At 38.2% G+C, this 17,107-nt stretch overlaps 1 protein-coding gene across 3 annotated transcripts in view; it reads left to right on the top strand.

Annotated features, from left to right (window-relative positions):
- The window catches only part of LOC133636009 (four and a half LIM domains protein 3-like), a 44,882-nt gene that overhangs the window by 16,496 nt on the left and 11,279 nt on the right, over positions 1-17,107 (top strand). For all 3 annotated transcript variants that reach the window (XM_062029601.1, XM_062029602.1, XM_062029600.1), the window contains one exon: positions 12,088-12,260. In XM_062029601.1, the coding sequence (XP_061885585.1) occupies positions 12,105-12,260 (156 nt within the window). In that variant the 5' untranslated portion in view covers positions 12,088-12,104. The remainder of the gene's footprint in view (positions 1-12,087; positions 12,261-17,107) is intronic.

Here is a 17,107-nt window from a genome sequence, read left to right as displayed (position 1 = left end):
ATGCGTGAAACAGGTATTTAAACATGGTGTAGCTCTTCCTCTGAATGCATGTGCTCCTACAGCAGGAATACAAATGATGTATTCTTACAAAATACAAAATCTGGCAAGACACCAATTTTTTTTTATTGTCATTAAAAGCTTGTGTATACCCTTTATTGTGTTTAAAGAATATATTTCATTATTATTATCTGTCTGGGGTACACTTATTCATGATGTACAATTATATCTATCTGCAATTAATTTTGAGTTAACTATAAACAAAATGTGATTAAACATTTTATTTGTTTGACAGCCTTAATATAAACATTAACTTCCTAGTTTACATGTTTTTGTGTATTTATGTAACCTTTTTTGTCCAGGGTAAGACAATTAAGAACAAATTTTAATTTGCAATGCTGACCTAGCAAAAATGCAACTGAAAAAAAGAGAAACGTAATTCTTTGTTTTGCATTTTTATCACAATTTTCCAAACTTTCAACTTCTTGTTGCACCTCTGTTACAAACCAACCAACAAATCAATGGAAACACTACCTAGTACCTTTTTCATGGAACTTTGTCTATTGTCTTGGGCTGAGGTGTCCTATCCACTACAGAGGACACTGGTTCTTGGGAAGTATCAGACCACTGTAACCAATCCCAAGCCTTATCCAGCAGATTATAATTAATTGTTGGAAAATTTAAAAACAGCTAAAAATGCTTTTTAAGACCAAATGTGGTCCAATTCAGGTGTTTGTCTTGGAAGAGGAATGTGACAACTCCCAAAAAAGGTGCTCAAGCCACAAATCAGCTAAATTAATTATCATGGCTAAGACATATTTCACACTGCACACGCTCGCTCCGATGCACTTTATTACGCACAGCAGCTGTATTATTTATAGAATCATCGGATTTGTAAACCTCGGTCTGAATTCCTCGCCGGTGAAAATAAACAGCAACGCCAGCAGGGCCCGTACGGCCTCTGGAGTTGTTCCTGGCTGCGGTCGTAACAAAACCGTCACGTTGTTGACGAGGGGACATTCGACAGTATTCCCAAAGCTTGATCCCGGGAGACCGTTGTCGTTTGGCTCCTGCTACAAAGCACTCAAAAAAAAGAGAAACCGCTCGTATCCGACATGTCGAGGGGACAGTGCAAGCAAGGCAGGAATACCCAACAGCAGCCGAGCGTAAGAGAGATGGATGACTTATTTAAGTATTCCTGGGTGCGGTCCAAAAGGGACTCTGGTAGACTTACAAAGTGCAAGACTCTGCGTCCATAGAAGACAAACATCTCGAGAGGGAGTGACCATTCCAACAATAGTCAGTACGTAGGGCAGGCCTAGGCAATTATTTTGACTTGGGGGGGCAAATTTAGAGACAAAAATGTGTCTGGAGGCCGGTATATCTAATACAAAACCTCACAATAATGTCTGATTGAATGCTAAAAACGTTATGACAAACCGCCTTAAAAAACGTAATGGATTGTTAATTTTTTTTACTGAATGAGACACCCAGAATGTACATGAAAATAAACAATGTAGGATTTACAGTATTAACTATGAGCGATAAAACACTGTATATTGACAACTCTCTGGGAGGGAGGGGGGGTACTAGGATGACAGGGGATGCAAAACAATAACAGTGACATACTTTTTCATAACATGGTCACTACTGCCTAGTTTCTCTTGTTATATTCTTATTTTACTGTTATATTTTTATTCTCATCGTTGCTTTTTATTTTTATACTATTGTAATATTTTTCTATTTTGTCTCCATTTATACCCCCATTATTTACTTTTTACAATTTTGTACACTGCTGCTGAAATTAAAATTTTCCTGAGGGAACTCTCCTGAAGGAATCAATAAAGTACCATCTATCTATCTATCTATCTAACATATGAACGTCACACCCCCTCTCGATCGACATATTTTATAATCAAGCAAAACGCAACAAAAATGCAACAAACACAGCGAAATATGAACGCGAATAAACCAAAAAAAAACACCTACAATCTGATACATCTGATATATCACTAAGCTTTAGAACTTTGTTGTAAAAATCTCCTTCCACGTCTGTCCCTGACACCCGCATTTCAGGCTCTGGAAACACTCTGTGGAAACGCTCCCCACCCACACTGCTTGGTGCCTCGTCTGAGCTGCTGTGACTTAGATTACCATAGTAACTAAATAGATTACCATAGTAACTAATTAGATTACCATAGTAACAAGTATATCATGTAAACGCAGATTCCAACCATTGAAATACTTTGTATAGTTGAAGACTTACGGTCATTTGGAAACATCACTGCACATCATAATGGCAGCCACACTTTCCATCTTAAAGATCTTATTATAATATTTGGGAATGTCCGGCGGGCCAAATTGAAAAGCTTAACGGGCCACATGCGGCCCCAAGGTCTGACTTAGGGGATGCTCAACTTCATAAGAAAAATAACTTTGTTCATGTAACAGTAAAAGCAGAGAACCCACTTTGGACCATAAAGATGAATCACAGTACTTTGGTTTTTGTATGCCCAACTTTTCAAAGGATTCGGTTTTCGTCAAAAGGTTGTTCCGATTTTCCTCAACCAAACAGTTTGTTTGCCTGTGCTATATTCCGTGTTACTAACAAAAACCGAGGTTTGGTTCTTTAAGAGTCACCGTTCCATTCCCCGGGCCGTCTGTTAATGCTTTCATACATATGCATAAGGCAAATAATTCTGTTGACTTAGGCCCCTTCTACACTAAGGTTATCCAGGGTAAATCCCACCTAACCTTATCCTTCTCCAAACACACACAATGGTCGTTTAAGACCCCCTCCCCGCGCAACACAACCTAATACGCATGCGCGTAGAATGCGCACGTCATAGTCACCTGCAGTGTTGCTTTGTGTGCAAATTCTTAAAATGAACTTATCTGAACAATATCCAGTGTTGTGGTATTTCAATTAACTGGAATCCAGTGTGCTGTGGGGCCCTATTGTAGTGAATCACACCTGAGACATCATAAATTAATCAAATCTTTAATAAACACGTGAAAGTACACAACGTGATAAAGAACATTTTACAAAAATCAAACTAGGGATCTAGATATCTGGTCAGGACACTCCTCACTCTTTTTCCTTCACCTTCATTGTCCATTCCTTTTTGGTGACTTTATATACTCTGGACCTAGACGTTGAGTCCGTGACATACATGGCGGACAATAACTGATACAGTGTGCTTTGCCAGTCCAAAAGCATTCGCCGTTTTCCGTAGTCTTCCCTCGTCGGCCAGGTAATACAAAGCACACGCTACCTTTTTTATCACATCCACGGGAGCTTGCATTCTCGTGGATGTGAAAACAAAGTTTTTCGGTTAGTAGAATCACAGCTGACCTGGACATTGGAAAGTTCTCTTGCCATCTGAGAAGTGTTGTATCCCAAATAGCTGCAGTCGCTTTCTCTTAAGGTATTCATGTGTGATTTCCCCAAGCGTCTGTACAGACGGAAGAGGAAACACGGGCTTGTCTGGATGACTCGCCTCCATATTTCCAGTGGTTAGCTCCGAGTTACGAAACCGCTTTATTATGAAGCTGGCTGTGGCGTGTTCTTTCTGACCTCCCTTCCTGTGTGGGGCGCGGTCTTTCAGGTGTCACTTCCTCTCTGAACTCAGTTTGTAAACGATCAATGAGTCCATACAAAGCTAAGAGAGTAAAAAATTGTCAGAGGAGAGGTACCTTAAACCAGTGTTTTTCAACCACTGTGCCGCGGCACACTAGTGTGCCATGAGACACAGTCTGGTGTGCCGTGGGAGATTATCTAATTTCACCTATTTAGGTTACAAATATTTTTTGCAAACCAGTAATTATAGTCTGCAAATGATGTGTTGTTGTTGAGTGTCGGTGCTGCCTAGAGCTCGGCGGAGTAACCGTGTAATACTCTTCCGTATCAGTAGGTGGTAGCCGGTAGCTAATAGCTTTTTAGATGTCGGAAGCAGCGTGCAGGTAAAAAGGTATCTAACGCTTAAACCAAAAATAAACAAAAGGTGAGTGCCCTTAAGAAAAGGCATTGAAGCTTAGGGAAAGCTATGCAGAACGAAACTACAACTGAACTGGCTACAAAGTAAACAAAAACAGAATGCTGGACGACAGCAAAGACTTACAGCGTGTGGAGCAGACGGCGTCCACAAAGTACATCCGTACATGACATGATAAGCAACATCAAAATAGGAGCGCAAGACAAGAACTAAAACACTACACACAGGAAAACACCGAAAAACTCAAAATAAGTCACTGCAGGATTTGACAGGTTGTGACAGTACACATACTTTGAGACAAGTGCTATAGTGATGCATGGTTGGTTATGGTTTGAATTCATATCCGACAATTGCGACAACGACTTTTTACTGTCAACTGAGTTTCGTTTTTTAACGATTTCTGCTGGTGTTGTGCCTCCGGAATTTTTCTATGCAAAAAATGTGCCTTGGCTCAAAAAAGGTTGAAAAACACTGCCTTAAACGATAGTTTAGTGTGGCTGAAACGGGGCTTAGGCTAAATATTTATTCGTTTAAGGGGTTATCCGGCTTAGTGTAGACATAGCCTGAATGTTGTGCACCACTTTGCTGCAAAAGCAGACATCAACTAGTTTCTGTACAACATGACAACATGGCAGCAACGTCAAAGTAATAACATAACGAAATAACATACCAATGTCTTTCCATCCCTTAAGAAGGTTTATGGGAGACACAACAATAATGAAAGACAACAGCTGTATGCCACAGTATGTGTGCGTCCACAGTGTCTTAGGAAGAGAAATGCACAGGAAAAAAAAAAATAAGCGGAAGGAAAGCCATTGTTCTGCCATGGCATTGATCCACCAGAATAGAAAACGGACATTTTTAGACGTTTTCAGAGGGACTGGTTTCCTCGCCCGAAAAAGCCGAGTGACACAAAACAGACAGGATGGGATGTTTTGACCTGACTAGTTTTCTTTTTCCGACCCCGCAAGAGGAAGCGTTGTTGTTATCAGCAGGGAGGGATGTCTAATTCTCACTGCTAACTTCAGCCTGCTTCTGGTATCTTCTTCTTAAGACATGCCGTGTTTATCTTGGTGTGCTTCTCTGAAACAGTTGCATCATCGCTTAGATTCCATGATGTTGCAGACTTCGGGATGTCAACTGGATGTTAAAGATGCTGCGTGACCATTCTTTCTGGGAACCTTCATAACAAAGCACAAAATTGTTTTCTCTGTAAAATTAGGAGGGCTTCGGTATTTTTTGCGAGTTCTGGGTCGTGTCATAGTTTCGACTAAGGCAACAAGGGGGTGTCTCTGCTCATTCCTTCTTCCCCAAGGGACGTCTCAGAGCCTTTTGGTTTCTCAGCTGCACTTTGTTGAGGCCACCTCCTCTTTTATGGCATTAAAAAACATGACAAAGCCACTTTGTGCCCAAATTAGGGTAAATCTATGGAAAGGCTTCCAAGTAAGATAGCTAAAACATGGCCGCCATGTTATGTACAGTACTGCAAACAGACAAAAAGTCCAGAAAAGTAGTGGTATAAACCTTGTCTAAAGAGGTCACCCGACTTATTTTGCTTCGTGGAATAGTTTTTAATCCCTATAATGGCCGCTAATATAAAAATTAGCTGAAATGACGCATGATGTTGATAGGTAGACTCTCAGTTGTTGTTATTGTTTACATTTTAAGGATGAACTTGCTGATGTAAGAATGTTTTCGTATTATACATTTCTTTCTTCCAATATATTTAAGTTGAATGATTTATTAAACAACAGCAATTAGGAAAGGGTACCTAATTCTGTACTTTTATAGGTACCGTCTGAAGTCTGTCGGTACTACCGGGTATCGGTTCACGAAAAATCATTGTTACACGTAACGGCTCAAGCATTTGGCTGGGAAACAAGGAGTCAAGCGCTCAACTAGTGATGTGCGATACCACTTATTTTCTTTCCGTTCCAACACCAAGTAAAATTCAGGCTGGTATCGATGATATCGATCTGATACCGATACATTGTGCAAAAATACGTAAAATGTCTGCTAAAATCCAAAAAGTTGTGTATTTTTAAATAAGAAAAAAAGAGCGAAAAATTGGAATGTAATGGGGAACATTTTAACATTTTAAACTAATAAAAATATACTTAGTCAACTATAGCAAAAAGTTGTCTTCAACTATTCATAATTTCTGTTTTAGCATATTTTTTTTTTTTACATTTAAAAATATCAAAATGGCCTCTGTTCTTCACTTTTCAGTATGCAACCCTTGGTGGAAAAAGTTATTGTAAAATATTAGGAGCTCTCAAAATAAAAATAAAATATACTTAAAACATAAACAAAGTTAAGTGAGTTGATTAAAATCAAACAATGCCATATATTGGTACCTTTGTTACACGTAACGGCTCAAACATTTGGCTGGGAAACAAGGAGTCAAGCACTCAGCTAGTGATGTGCGATACCACTTATTTTCTTTCCGTTCCAATACCAAGTAAAATTCAGGCTGGTATCGGTGATATCGAGCCGACACCGATACATTGTGCAAAAATACCTAAAGTGTCTGCTAAAATTAAAAAGTTGTGTATTTTCAAATAATACCATATCTTTAAAAAAAAAAAACAACATTAAAATTGTAAGAAAAAAGAGCAAACATTTGGAATGTAATGGGAAAAAGTTGAACATTTTTAACAAATAAAAATATACCTCGTGAACTATAACACAAAGTTGTGTCTTCAAATATTTAAAATCTCTGTTTTTAGCTTCTTTTTTTTAAATACTTTTTTTTATTTTTTAAATGGCCCATGTACTTCACTTTTCAGCATGCAACCCTTGGTGGAAAAAGTTATTCTAAAATATTAGGAGCTCTCAAAATAAAAATAAAATATACTTAAAACATAAACAAAGTTTAGTTAGTTGATTAAAATCATAAATTAATACAAACTTGTGATTTAATTAGAAAAATATTAGAAGCTCTCAAAATTAAAACAAGATGTACTTAAAATATAAACCAAGTTTAGTTTTTTAGTTGAAAATAATATAATACTAACTTATGAATTAATATGATTTGCCTGAGTGGCTGGACAGGACATATTGTGAGAAAAAAAGTGATTGCAACTGTGTGCAAAGTCTATAATACAGTACAGTACTTGCAAATGAGACACTGAAATGTAAGAAAACAAAATAAAAACTGCACAGCTCAGTGTTTAATTTCGAATAAAGAATGTTTAAAAAAAAAAAAATCAATTAACATTTAATAAACAATCATTGCCGTTATTTACACCTCATCTCTCGCGTTTACTAATCCGACGCTTCCCGTCGTATCCTGCTTCAATGTGTGAACCTGTCTATAGTGGCCACTTTTGCTGTTATCCTTGGGTGGTAGCTACAGACAAATTTAACTAATTTTATATCAAATATGACCTAAAACATGGCTACGAGAGTCCAACATAGTGCTAACTAAGAAAGCAGCTAACATGTTGTGAACACAGGCTATAAAGCTGGTAGACAGATCACTCAACCAATTGAAGAGGATAAAAGCTGGTTAAAAAAGACCAAAATTCTGCTAAAAAATAAGGGTTAACAAAGCGAATAGAGGCTAAATAATCAATCGAATATAAAAAGTTTGCTATCAGGTGGGAAATAGGCTACTAAAACATGGATAAAAAGAACCAACTTCATGGTTAAGGAGACTAACTGGGGACGGCCGTGCCAGCAACCTGAGGGTTCCTGGTTCGATCCCCACCTTCTAGACACTTCACCCTTGCTCCTGATGGGTCGTGGTTAGGGCTTTGCATGGCAGCTCTCGCCATCAGAATGTGTGTGTGAATGGGTGAATGTGGAAATAGTATCAAAGCGCTTTGAGTACCTTGAAGGTAGAAAAGCGCTATACAAGTACAACAAGTATAATGGTATAACTTACCATTTAACGAGCCAGACGTGGAATGTATTTGAGGCTATAATGTCTTTATAATATAAACAGATAGCTAACAGGTGGTAAAATGCTCGCCGCGTACACATTGGAGTCCAATCAGAGGCTAAAGAGCCCAACAATGCTTTAAAGGAGGTCAACCACTAGCGAGATGTGGATAACTGAATAATATAATAAAAACAGATAGCCACCAGGTGGTAAAATGCTAGCCGTTTCAAAATTGGACTCCAAACAGAGGCTAAGGAGCCCAAAAACGTGCTAAAGCAAAGCAAACCACTAGCTAGATATGGCTAACTGACGGTAACACAGGCTAAAATACCAATATGATACAGTAAACAGGTGGTAAAATGCTACCAGTGTCCCAAATGGACGCCAAAAAGAGGCTAAAACATGTCTCGAATAGCCTGACACTGTGCTAAAAGTGGTTAACAATTAGCTAGATGTGGCTAACCCAAGAGAGACTTTAATACTAATATAGGCCTGATATAAACAGATAACTAACAGGTGGTAAAATGCTAAAGGCTAAAGAGTCCAACAACATGCTGACTACTAAACAGATGTGGCTAGCCAAATGTAATAAAGACTAAAATGTCAATATAATAATAAACAAATAGCTAACAGGTGATAGTGGACAGATAACTCAACTCACCAGAGCCTAAATAAGGCTTAGAGCAGGCTAAATGTGGCTAATGGAGGCTAATAATACACTCCCAACAGAGGCTCGCCGCATAGCAACGCCAAAACAACACAATTTACATGGAGGTTGCCAAAGGTTATCTTATGTGTCACTAATGAGGCGAAATAATACTTGCAGATACTGTGCCTTAAATAGTGCCCTAGAATGCTGCTCGCTGACTGGCATCAGCGGTTTTGACAAACTGCTGCACACGTATCACAAATCGGTCGAATCTGGTCGACTTTGCCTCTAGCAGCGACGTTTACCCTACCCTCAACACGTGAGAAGAGTTTGGTGAAATATACACTACCGTTCAAAAGTTTGGGGTCACCCAAACAATTTTGTGGAATAGCCTTCATTTCTAAGAACAAGAATAGACTGTCGAGTTTCAGATGAAAGTTCTCTTTTTCTGGCCATTTTGAGCGTTTAATTGACCCCACAAATGTGATGCTCCAGAAACTCAATCTGCTCAAAGGAAGGTCGGTTTTGTAGCTTCTGTAACGAGCTAAACTGTTTTCAGATGTGTGAAGATGATTGCACAAGGGTTTTCTAATCATCAATTAGCCTTCTGAGCCAATGAGCAAACACATTGTACCATTAGAACACTGGAGTGATAGTTGCTGGAAATGGGCCTCTATACACCTATGTAGATATTGCACCAAAAACCAGACATTTGCAGCTAGAATAGTCATTTACCACATTAGCAATGTATAGAGTGTATTTCTTTAAAGTTAAGACCAGTTTAAAGTTATCTTCATTGAAAAATAAGGACATTTCAATGTGACCCCAAACTTTTGAACGGTAGTATATATATATATATATATATATATATATATACATATATATATTAGGGCTGCAACAACTAATCGATTAAAATCGATTATAAAAATAGTTGGCGATTAATTTAGTCATCGATTCGTTGGATCTATGCTATGCGCATGCACAGAGGCAATTTTTTATTATTATTATTTTTATTTTTTTTTATAAACTGCAACATATACAAACAGCTGAGAAACAATAATCAAAATAAGTATGGTGCCAGTATGCTGTTTTTTTTTCAATAAAATACTGGAAAGGATAGAAATGTAGTTTGTCTCTTTTATCCGATTATCAATTGATCAATCGAAGTAATAATCGACAGATTAATCGATTATCAAATTAATCGTTAGTTGCAGCCCTAATATATATATATATATATATATATATATATATATATATATATATATATATATATATATATATATATATATATATATATATATATATATATACATATATATATATATACATATATATATATATATATATATATACATATATATATATATATATATATATACATATATATATATATATATATATATATACATATATATATATATATATATATATATATATATATATATATATATATATATACTGTATATATGCATGTTTATGCAGTATTGCCCTTGGAACAAATGAAAATGCCTTACAGGGTTTTGGAAATGGAGAACACGGTTTCAGTTGCGCTTGCAACAATTAATATTGTTTGGTTGTTCTTCCTCACTGCCGAGACGCCACGGGGGGGTTTGCTCAAGAATGAGGAGGGACGGAGCAATGAGGAAAGTCATTGTACTGATTCACAGAGAACTAGCCGTTTACTTGGAATCCCTTCAGCCTTCACCTCACATGCTTTGTGGCTTTGGACTGACGTTTGACCGCATGTACAGTATGCCTCTTACAAACCCCAAAACCAGTGAAGTTGGCACGTTGTGTAAATGGTAAATAAAAACAGAATACAATGATTTGCAAATACTTTTCAACTTATATTCAATTGAATAGACTGCAAAGACAAGATACTTAATGTTCCAACTGGAAAACTTTGTTATTTTTTGCAACTATTAACTCATTTGGAATTTGATGCCTGCAACATGTTTCAAAAAAGCTGGCACATGTGGCAAAAAAGACTGACAAAGTTGAGTAATGCTCATCAAACACTTATTCGGAACATCCCACAGGTGAACAGGCTAATTGGGAACAGGTGGGTGCCATGATTGGGTATAAAAGCAGCTTCCATGAAATGCTCAGTCATTCACAAACAAGGATGGGGCGAGGGTCACCACTTTGAACAAATGCGTGAGCAAATTGTCCAACATTTTAAGAACAACATTTCTCAACCAGCTATTGCGAGGAATTTAGGGATTTCACCATCTACGGTCCGTAATATCATCAAAAGGTTCAGAGAATCTGGAGAAATCACTGCAAGGCCGAAAACCAACATTGAATGCCTGTGACCTTCGATCCCTCAGGTGGTACTGCATCAAAGAAACGACATCAGTGTGTAAAGGATATCACCACATTGGCTCAGGGAACACTTCAGAAAACTACTGTCAGTTAAAAGTTAAAACTCTACTATGCAAAACGAAAGCCATTTATCAACAACACCCAGCAACGCTGCCGGCTTCGCTGGACCTGAGCTCATCTAAGATGGACTGATGCAAAGTGGAAAAGTGTTCTGTGGTCTGACAAGTCCACATTTCAAATTGTTTTTGGAAACTGTGGACGTCGTGTCCTCCGGACCAAAGAGGAAAAGAACCATCTGGATTGTTATAGGCCCAAAGTTCAAAAGCCAGCATCTGTGATGGTATGGGGGTGTATTAGTGCCCAAGGCATGGGTAACTTACACATCTGTGAAGGCACCATTAATGCTGAAAGGTACATACAGGTTTTGGAGCAACATATGTTGCCATCCAAGCAATGTTATCATGGACGCCCCTGCTTATTTCAGCAAGACAATGCCAAGCCACGTGTTACAACAGCGTGGCTTCATAGTAAAAGAGTGCGGGTACTAGACTGGCCTGCCTGTAGTCCAGACCTGTCTCTCATTGAAAATGTGTGGCGCATTATGAAGCCTAAAATACCACAACAAAGACCCCGGACTGTTGAACAACTTAAGCTGTACATCAAGCAAGAATGGGAAAGAATTCCACCTGAAAAGCTTCAAAAATGTGTCTCCTCAGTTCCCAAACGTTTACAGAGTGTTGTTAAAAGGAAAGGCCATGTAACACAGTGGTAAAAATGCCCCTGTGGCAACATTTTTGCAATGTGTTGCTGCCATTAAATTCTAAGTTAATGATTATTTCCAAAAGAAAATTAAGTTTCTTAATTCAAACATTAAATATCTTGTATTTGCAGTCCATTCAATTGAATATAAGTTGAAAAGGATTTGCAAATCATTGTATTCTGTTTGTATTTACGAATTACACAACCTGCCAACTTCACTGGTTGTGGGTTTTGTACGTTTAAGGTTCATTCAACTGAGCGTCCACATATTTCAAAAAGGTTGGCCCAAAAAAACGGAAACACTTCTTGCAATTTCCTGACCTAAAGGACCCACAGAGTCCAGATGACCACCGTTTCAATAACAAGTTCACTTTATGTAGTTGTACCTGTCTTTCTCTTACGATCTCCTTCTTCCTCCTCCTTTTGCCTCCTGGTTGCTGTCAGTGTTTGCTAAACTGTGAATTCTTTCTACCCAGGAGGTCAGGTTGACATCATGAGTGACCGCTTCGACTGCAAAAACTGCGCAGAGTCCTTGTATGGACGCAAGTACATCCAGGTGGAGGACAACCCTCACTGCATCCCCTGCTATGACCGCCTGTACGCCAACACCTGTCAGGAGTGTAAAGAAATCATCAGTCACAATGCCAAGGTGAGTTTGCTTTGGTTAGTTTGCACTAGGGTTGTACGATATACCAGTACTAGTATAGTACCGCGATACTAATTACTTATATTCGGTACTATACCGCCTCTAAAAGGTACCGGTAACCCCACCCCCCGCCCCCGTCGTCGTCAAGTCGTGTCATTGCTGGTTTTACGAGCAGAGGAGCATGTTCGGCAGCGCACAATCACGGAGTACTTACAAGCAGACACAGTGTGTAGACAGAAAAGGGAGAATGGACGCATTTTGGCTTAAAAACTGACGATAAAGGTGAAGTTATAACACTGAAACACCCTCAGGAAGAGGTCCTTTAAAACATGACTAGCTAGTTAGCAGCTTAAATCCATCTGCAGTCTGCAGTGTTTTAGCTACTTCTAAATCACTAATCCTCGTCTCCATGGCGACAAATAAAGTAAGTTTCTTACAAGTATCATCCCTGCAGGACGAGGAATAGCTAAACATGCTTCACTACACACCGTAGCTCACCGGCGTCACAATGTAAACAAATGCCATGGGTGGATCTACACCTGACATCCACTGTAATGATACCAAGTACAGGAGTGTATATAGTCGATACTACTATGATTACATCCATATTGTTTAGCATCACAACATAATTTTTGTTTAAAAAAAATTCATATTATGTTTATAAACTCAGGAAATTCGTCTCTGGACACATGAGGACTTTGAATATGACCAATGTATGATCCTGTAACTACTTGGTATCGGATCGATACCTAAATTTGTGGTATCATCCAAAACTAATGTAAAGCATCCAAACAGAAGAATAAGTGATTATTACATTTTAACAGAAGTGTAGATAGAACATGTTAAAAGAAAAAATTAGCAGATATTAACAGTAAATGAACAAGTAGATTAATAATTCATTTTCTACTACTTGTCCTTAATAATGATGACAAAATAATAGGTGGATAAATGACACAATATGTTACTGCATATGTCAGCAGACTAATTAGGAGCCTTTGTTTGTTTACTTACTACTAAAAGACAAGTTGTCTTGTATGTTCACTATTTTATTTAAGGACTTAATTGCAATAAGAAACATATGTGCAATGTACCCTAAGATTTTTTGTTAAAATAAAGCCAATAATGCAATTTTTGTCGTCCCCTTTATTTAGAAAAGTACTGAAAAGTATCGAAATACATTTTGGTACCGGTACTGGTACCAAAATATTGGTATCGGGACAACACTAGTTTGCACCGAGCGCCAAGTCTCTAAGTTGGCAACACTGGTCTGTCTTCTTATCCTCTGGCAGACCAGGTGCGTAATGTCGTTATAGACACAATCAAGTCAATAGAGCAAAATAACTTAAAGTGAAAACTTCACTTGGCTCTCATTCTGATCATTTGGACTTCTTTTTTTGGTCAACAATATAACAAATGTCACCTTTTTCCCACCTTTTTGAGGAGCGCCTAAGTGAGGCTGATCCGTTGGCGGTCCCGTCTTGTCTCCCTGTAACGTATGTCTGCTCTTAGCGGGATTGTGCCGAAAATGTAATTTCAGTTCTTATGTGTCTTGTACATGTAAGAATGGACAATAAAGCTGATTGATTGATTGATTGATTGAATTGATCAATACCACATTGTAACAATATGAACGCAACAAAAAAACATGCATGATTAGAAACATTAAAAAAAGAAAAATACCCATGTCATCACACTAGTATCAGTTCGATACTGATACCACCCTTGGTGTCGATAGTATCAATATTTGATGGTCTCCTGCTGGCCCCACGATGGACTGGACTCTCACTATTATGTTAGATCCACTATGGACTGGACTCTCACACTATTATGTTAGATTCACTATGGGCTGGACTCTCACAATATTATGTTAGATCCACTATGGACTGGACTCTCACACTATTATGTTAGATCCACTATGGACTGGACTCTCACACTATTATGTTAGATCCACTATGGACTGGACTCTCACACTATTATGTTAGATCCACTATGGACTGGACTCTCACACTATTATGTTAGATCCACTATGGACTGGACTCTCACACTATTATGTTAGATCCACTATGGACTGGACTCTGACAATATTATGATAGATCCACTATGGACTGGACTCTCACACTATTATGTTAGATCCACTATGGACTGGACTCTCACACTATTATGTTTGATCCACTATGGACTGGACTCTCACAATATTATGTTAGATCCACTCGACGTCCATTGTACCGGTCCCCACATCTGCGGTCCCCTCCAAGGTTTCTCATTGTCCCATTGGGTTGAGTTTTTCCTTGCCCTGATGTGGGATCTGAGCCGAGGATGTCGTTGTGGCTTGTGCAGCCCTTTGAGACACTCGTGATTTAGGGCTATATAAGTAAACATTGATTGATTGATTGATGTACACACCCTTATTAGATAGTCCATTGGTAGCATTTAAGTCATCATAATAATGAAACCCGCTGACTAACGGGGGGGGGGGGGTATCTGCACGATTCTCTCACTATTTCTGCAGCCTAATGATGACGCCGCTTGCATCATGTTGTTTATTTCCCCTTAAAAAAACTCTCGGACCCTCTAGGAAACAGCCACAGATGTCACTAAGGCCACGAGTGTCCTGTGAATTACGAGCTCCCAGCGAGGGACCGACAGTAAATTACTGTGCTGCTTACGTTGGCCCTCGGTCTCCCCCCCGCTCACGGCGGCCATCCCTCAACCCTCTCGCTCCCTCGTCGGTGCGTGTTTTTGTGAAACTTCACGCCTTGAACATATATATATATATATGTATATTTTACCATTTATCACCGGGCCAATATGAACTTCTGCTGAACTGCAAGCATAAAAAAAACAACAAGAAAAGAGGCTGAATATTGGCCAACATCCAAGGGACTGAAGTAGTCATGTGCAGGAAATCCAAATCCTGCGGGTGAGTGTGACCTATGACGTCTTGTCTGATAAAGAAACATGTTACGCTTGTGTTAAGTCACAGTTTAGTGCAGATGTGAACATTAGTCACCGCCTGTGAGTAATATGTTATGGCTGTCGCTGAGACGACATCATTGCAACACTTTGGATAGTCTTACAACTCCAACATGACTTCTCTCATTTGTCTTTAATTAGGCGTGGTTGTGCTTTTTTTTTTAACACACTGTTCTTGAACCGGGATCCACAAATCCCCACCAAAGAGAGTTAATTAAAACAGTGCGGGCCGATGAGGTAGCAGTCAACTTATTGTCCAGCACAGCTCTTAAATTGATGTGAAGAGATGAGCATTTCAAAATAACAGAACATTACAACAACAACATTGCAAAAAGTCAGTGTTCAGAAACAAAGAAAAAAAATACAAAAATTAGGGGTATTTTATTCAAACTAAGCAAAATGATCTGCCAATAGAACAAGAACATTTGGCTTGTCAAGACTTTCCAAAACAAGTCAAATTAGCTAACCTCGATGAACCCAAAAATATCTTAAAATAAGTATATTCTCATTAATAACAAGTGCACTTTTCTTCGTAGGAAAAAAAAAGAGACCTTTTTGCTCAATATGTTGAAAAATATTATTAAATTAAGTAAATGCTAGTGCCATTATCTTGACATAATGATATGCGCTCGGCATCATGAATTTTTTTTTCATGCTTGAAGTAAGAAATTATTACTTTAAAAAAGTAGTTTTATACTTGCGAGATTTATTTATTGATTAGTTAATGTATTTTTCTGTGGCTACAAATGTAGCTTACCACCACTTTAAGTGTGAATGTGGAGTGAATGAATGATGGGTTCTCACTTCTCTGTGAGTGCTTTGAGTATCTCAACGATAGAAAAGCGCTATATAAATCTAATCCATTATTATTATAAAAAAAAGTAAACATTTTTATTATTTATTTATTTTTATTTTTATTATTACCATTTTCTTCAAGAAAAACTGCACTTTTTAGAGGATTTTGCCCGTTATCTACAATCCCTATGTGAGACAACACAAGTATTTCTATTTTCTGCGCATTCTAAGGAGCGAAAAACTGCAAGTACGAGACGGCTAACAATGCGGATAATTTGGGGTTTATCTATTCCGCTTGTAAACAAAACACCCCAGAACCGCCAACGACACTTCATATACAGTACATGCCTGGACCTGCGTACAAACCAAGCTATAGCCACGTTGTTATCGTTAGGGCTACCACCGAGGAACTACTTTTCGAACGCTGCTCACACTGCTCCGTCAAACCACTAGCGGGTCGCTAAGCTACTAGACGAAGTAGTTTAAACTGCCTATGAGTTAGAAAAAAGGTAATACTCTGTTATAAATCCTACGTCTTGTGTAGTAGAAGGTTGTGACACCAAGCTGAGAAGTTTGTGCTGAAAGATACAAGCATCCCAGCGATAGCGGACATTGTAAGTCACTGTTTTATGTTTTTATTTGAAACATTGAGCAATAGTGCTACATTATAAGACACTCTCACAAAGTCTGCCATGATTAGTGGTAGCAAAAAGCAGAAAGTGTTCTCTTCGCTTTTAACGAAAGTAGTGTTCATTGCTGTGAACTCAATGCAAACCGACCAAAATACTGTAAATATTTACATAGTATATAAAGTAAAGTATACCAAACACTGTTGGAGGTTTTTAGAGGGCTTTATAGGCAGAATAGATGATATCATCATTGCCTGCATTGTTAGTTCTCTTACTAGCAATTTTTTTGACTATTTAGATTGCACAGAAAAGCGAAAGACGTGTGTTCTTGTCTCATAATTGGTTGTGGATGATGGGCAAAATTCCAAAAAGGCGCAAACATATTTACAATATATTAGATGTATAGAAATTCTAATAATAAACTCATTCATCATTTCACTAATTGAAGCTGAT

Source organism: Entelurus aequoreus, linkage group LG20 (genome assembly GCF_033978785.1).
Source record: "Entelurus aequoreus isolate RoL-2023_Sb linkage group LG20, RoL_Eaeq_v1.1, whole genome shotgun sequence".
NCBI lineage: Eukaryota > Metazoa > Chordata > Actinopteri > Syngnathiformes > Syngnathidae > Entelurus > Entelurus aequoreus.
This window is presented reverse-complemented; position numbering and strand designations above follow the sequence as displayed.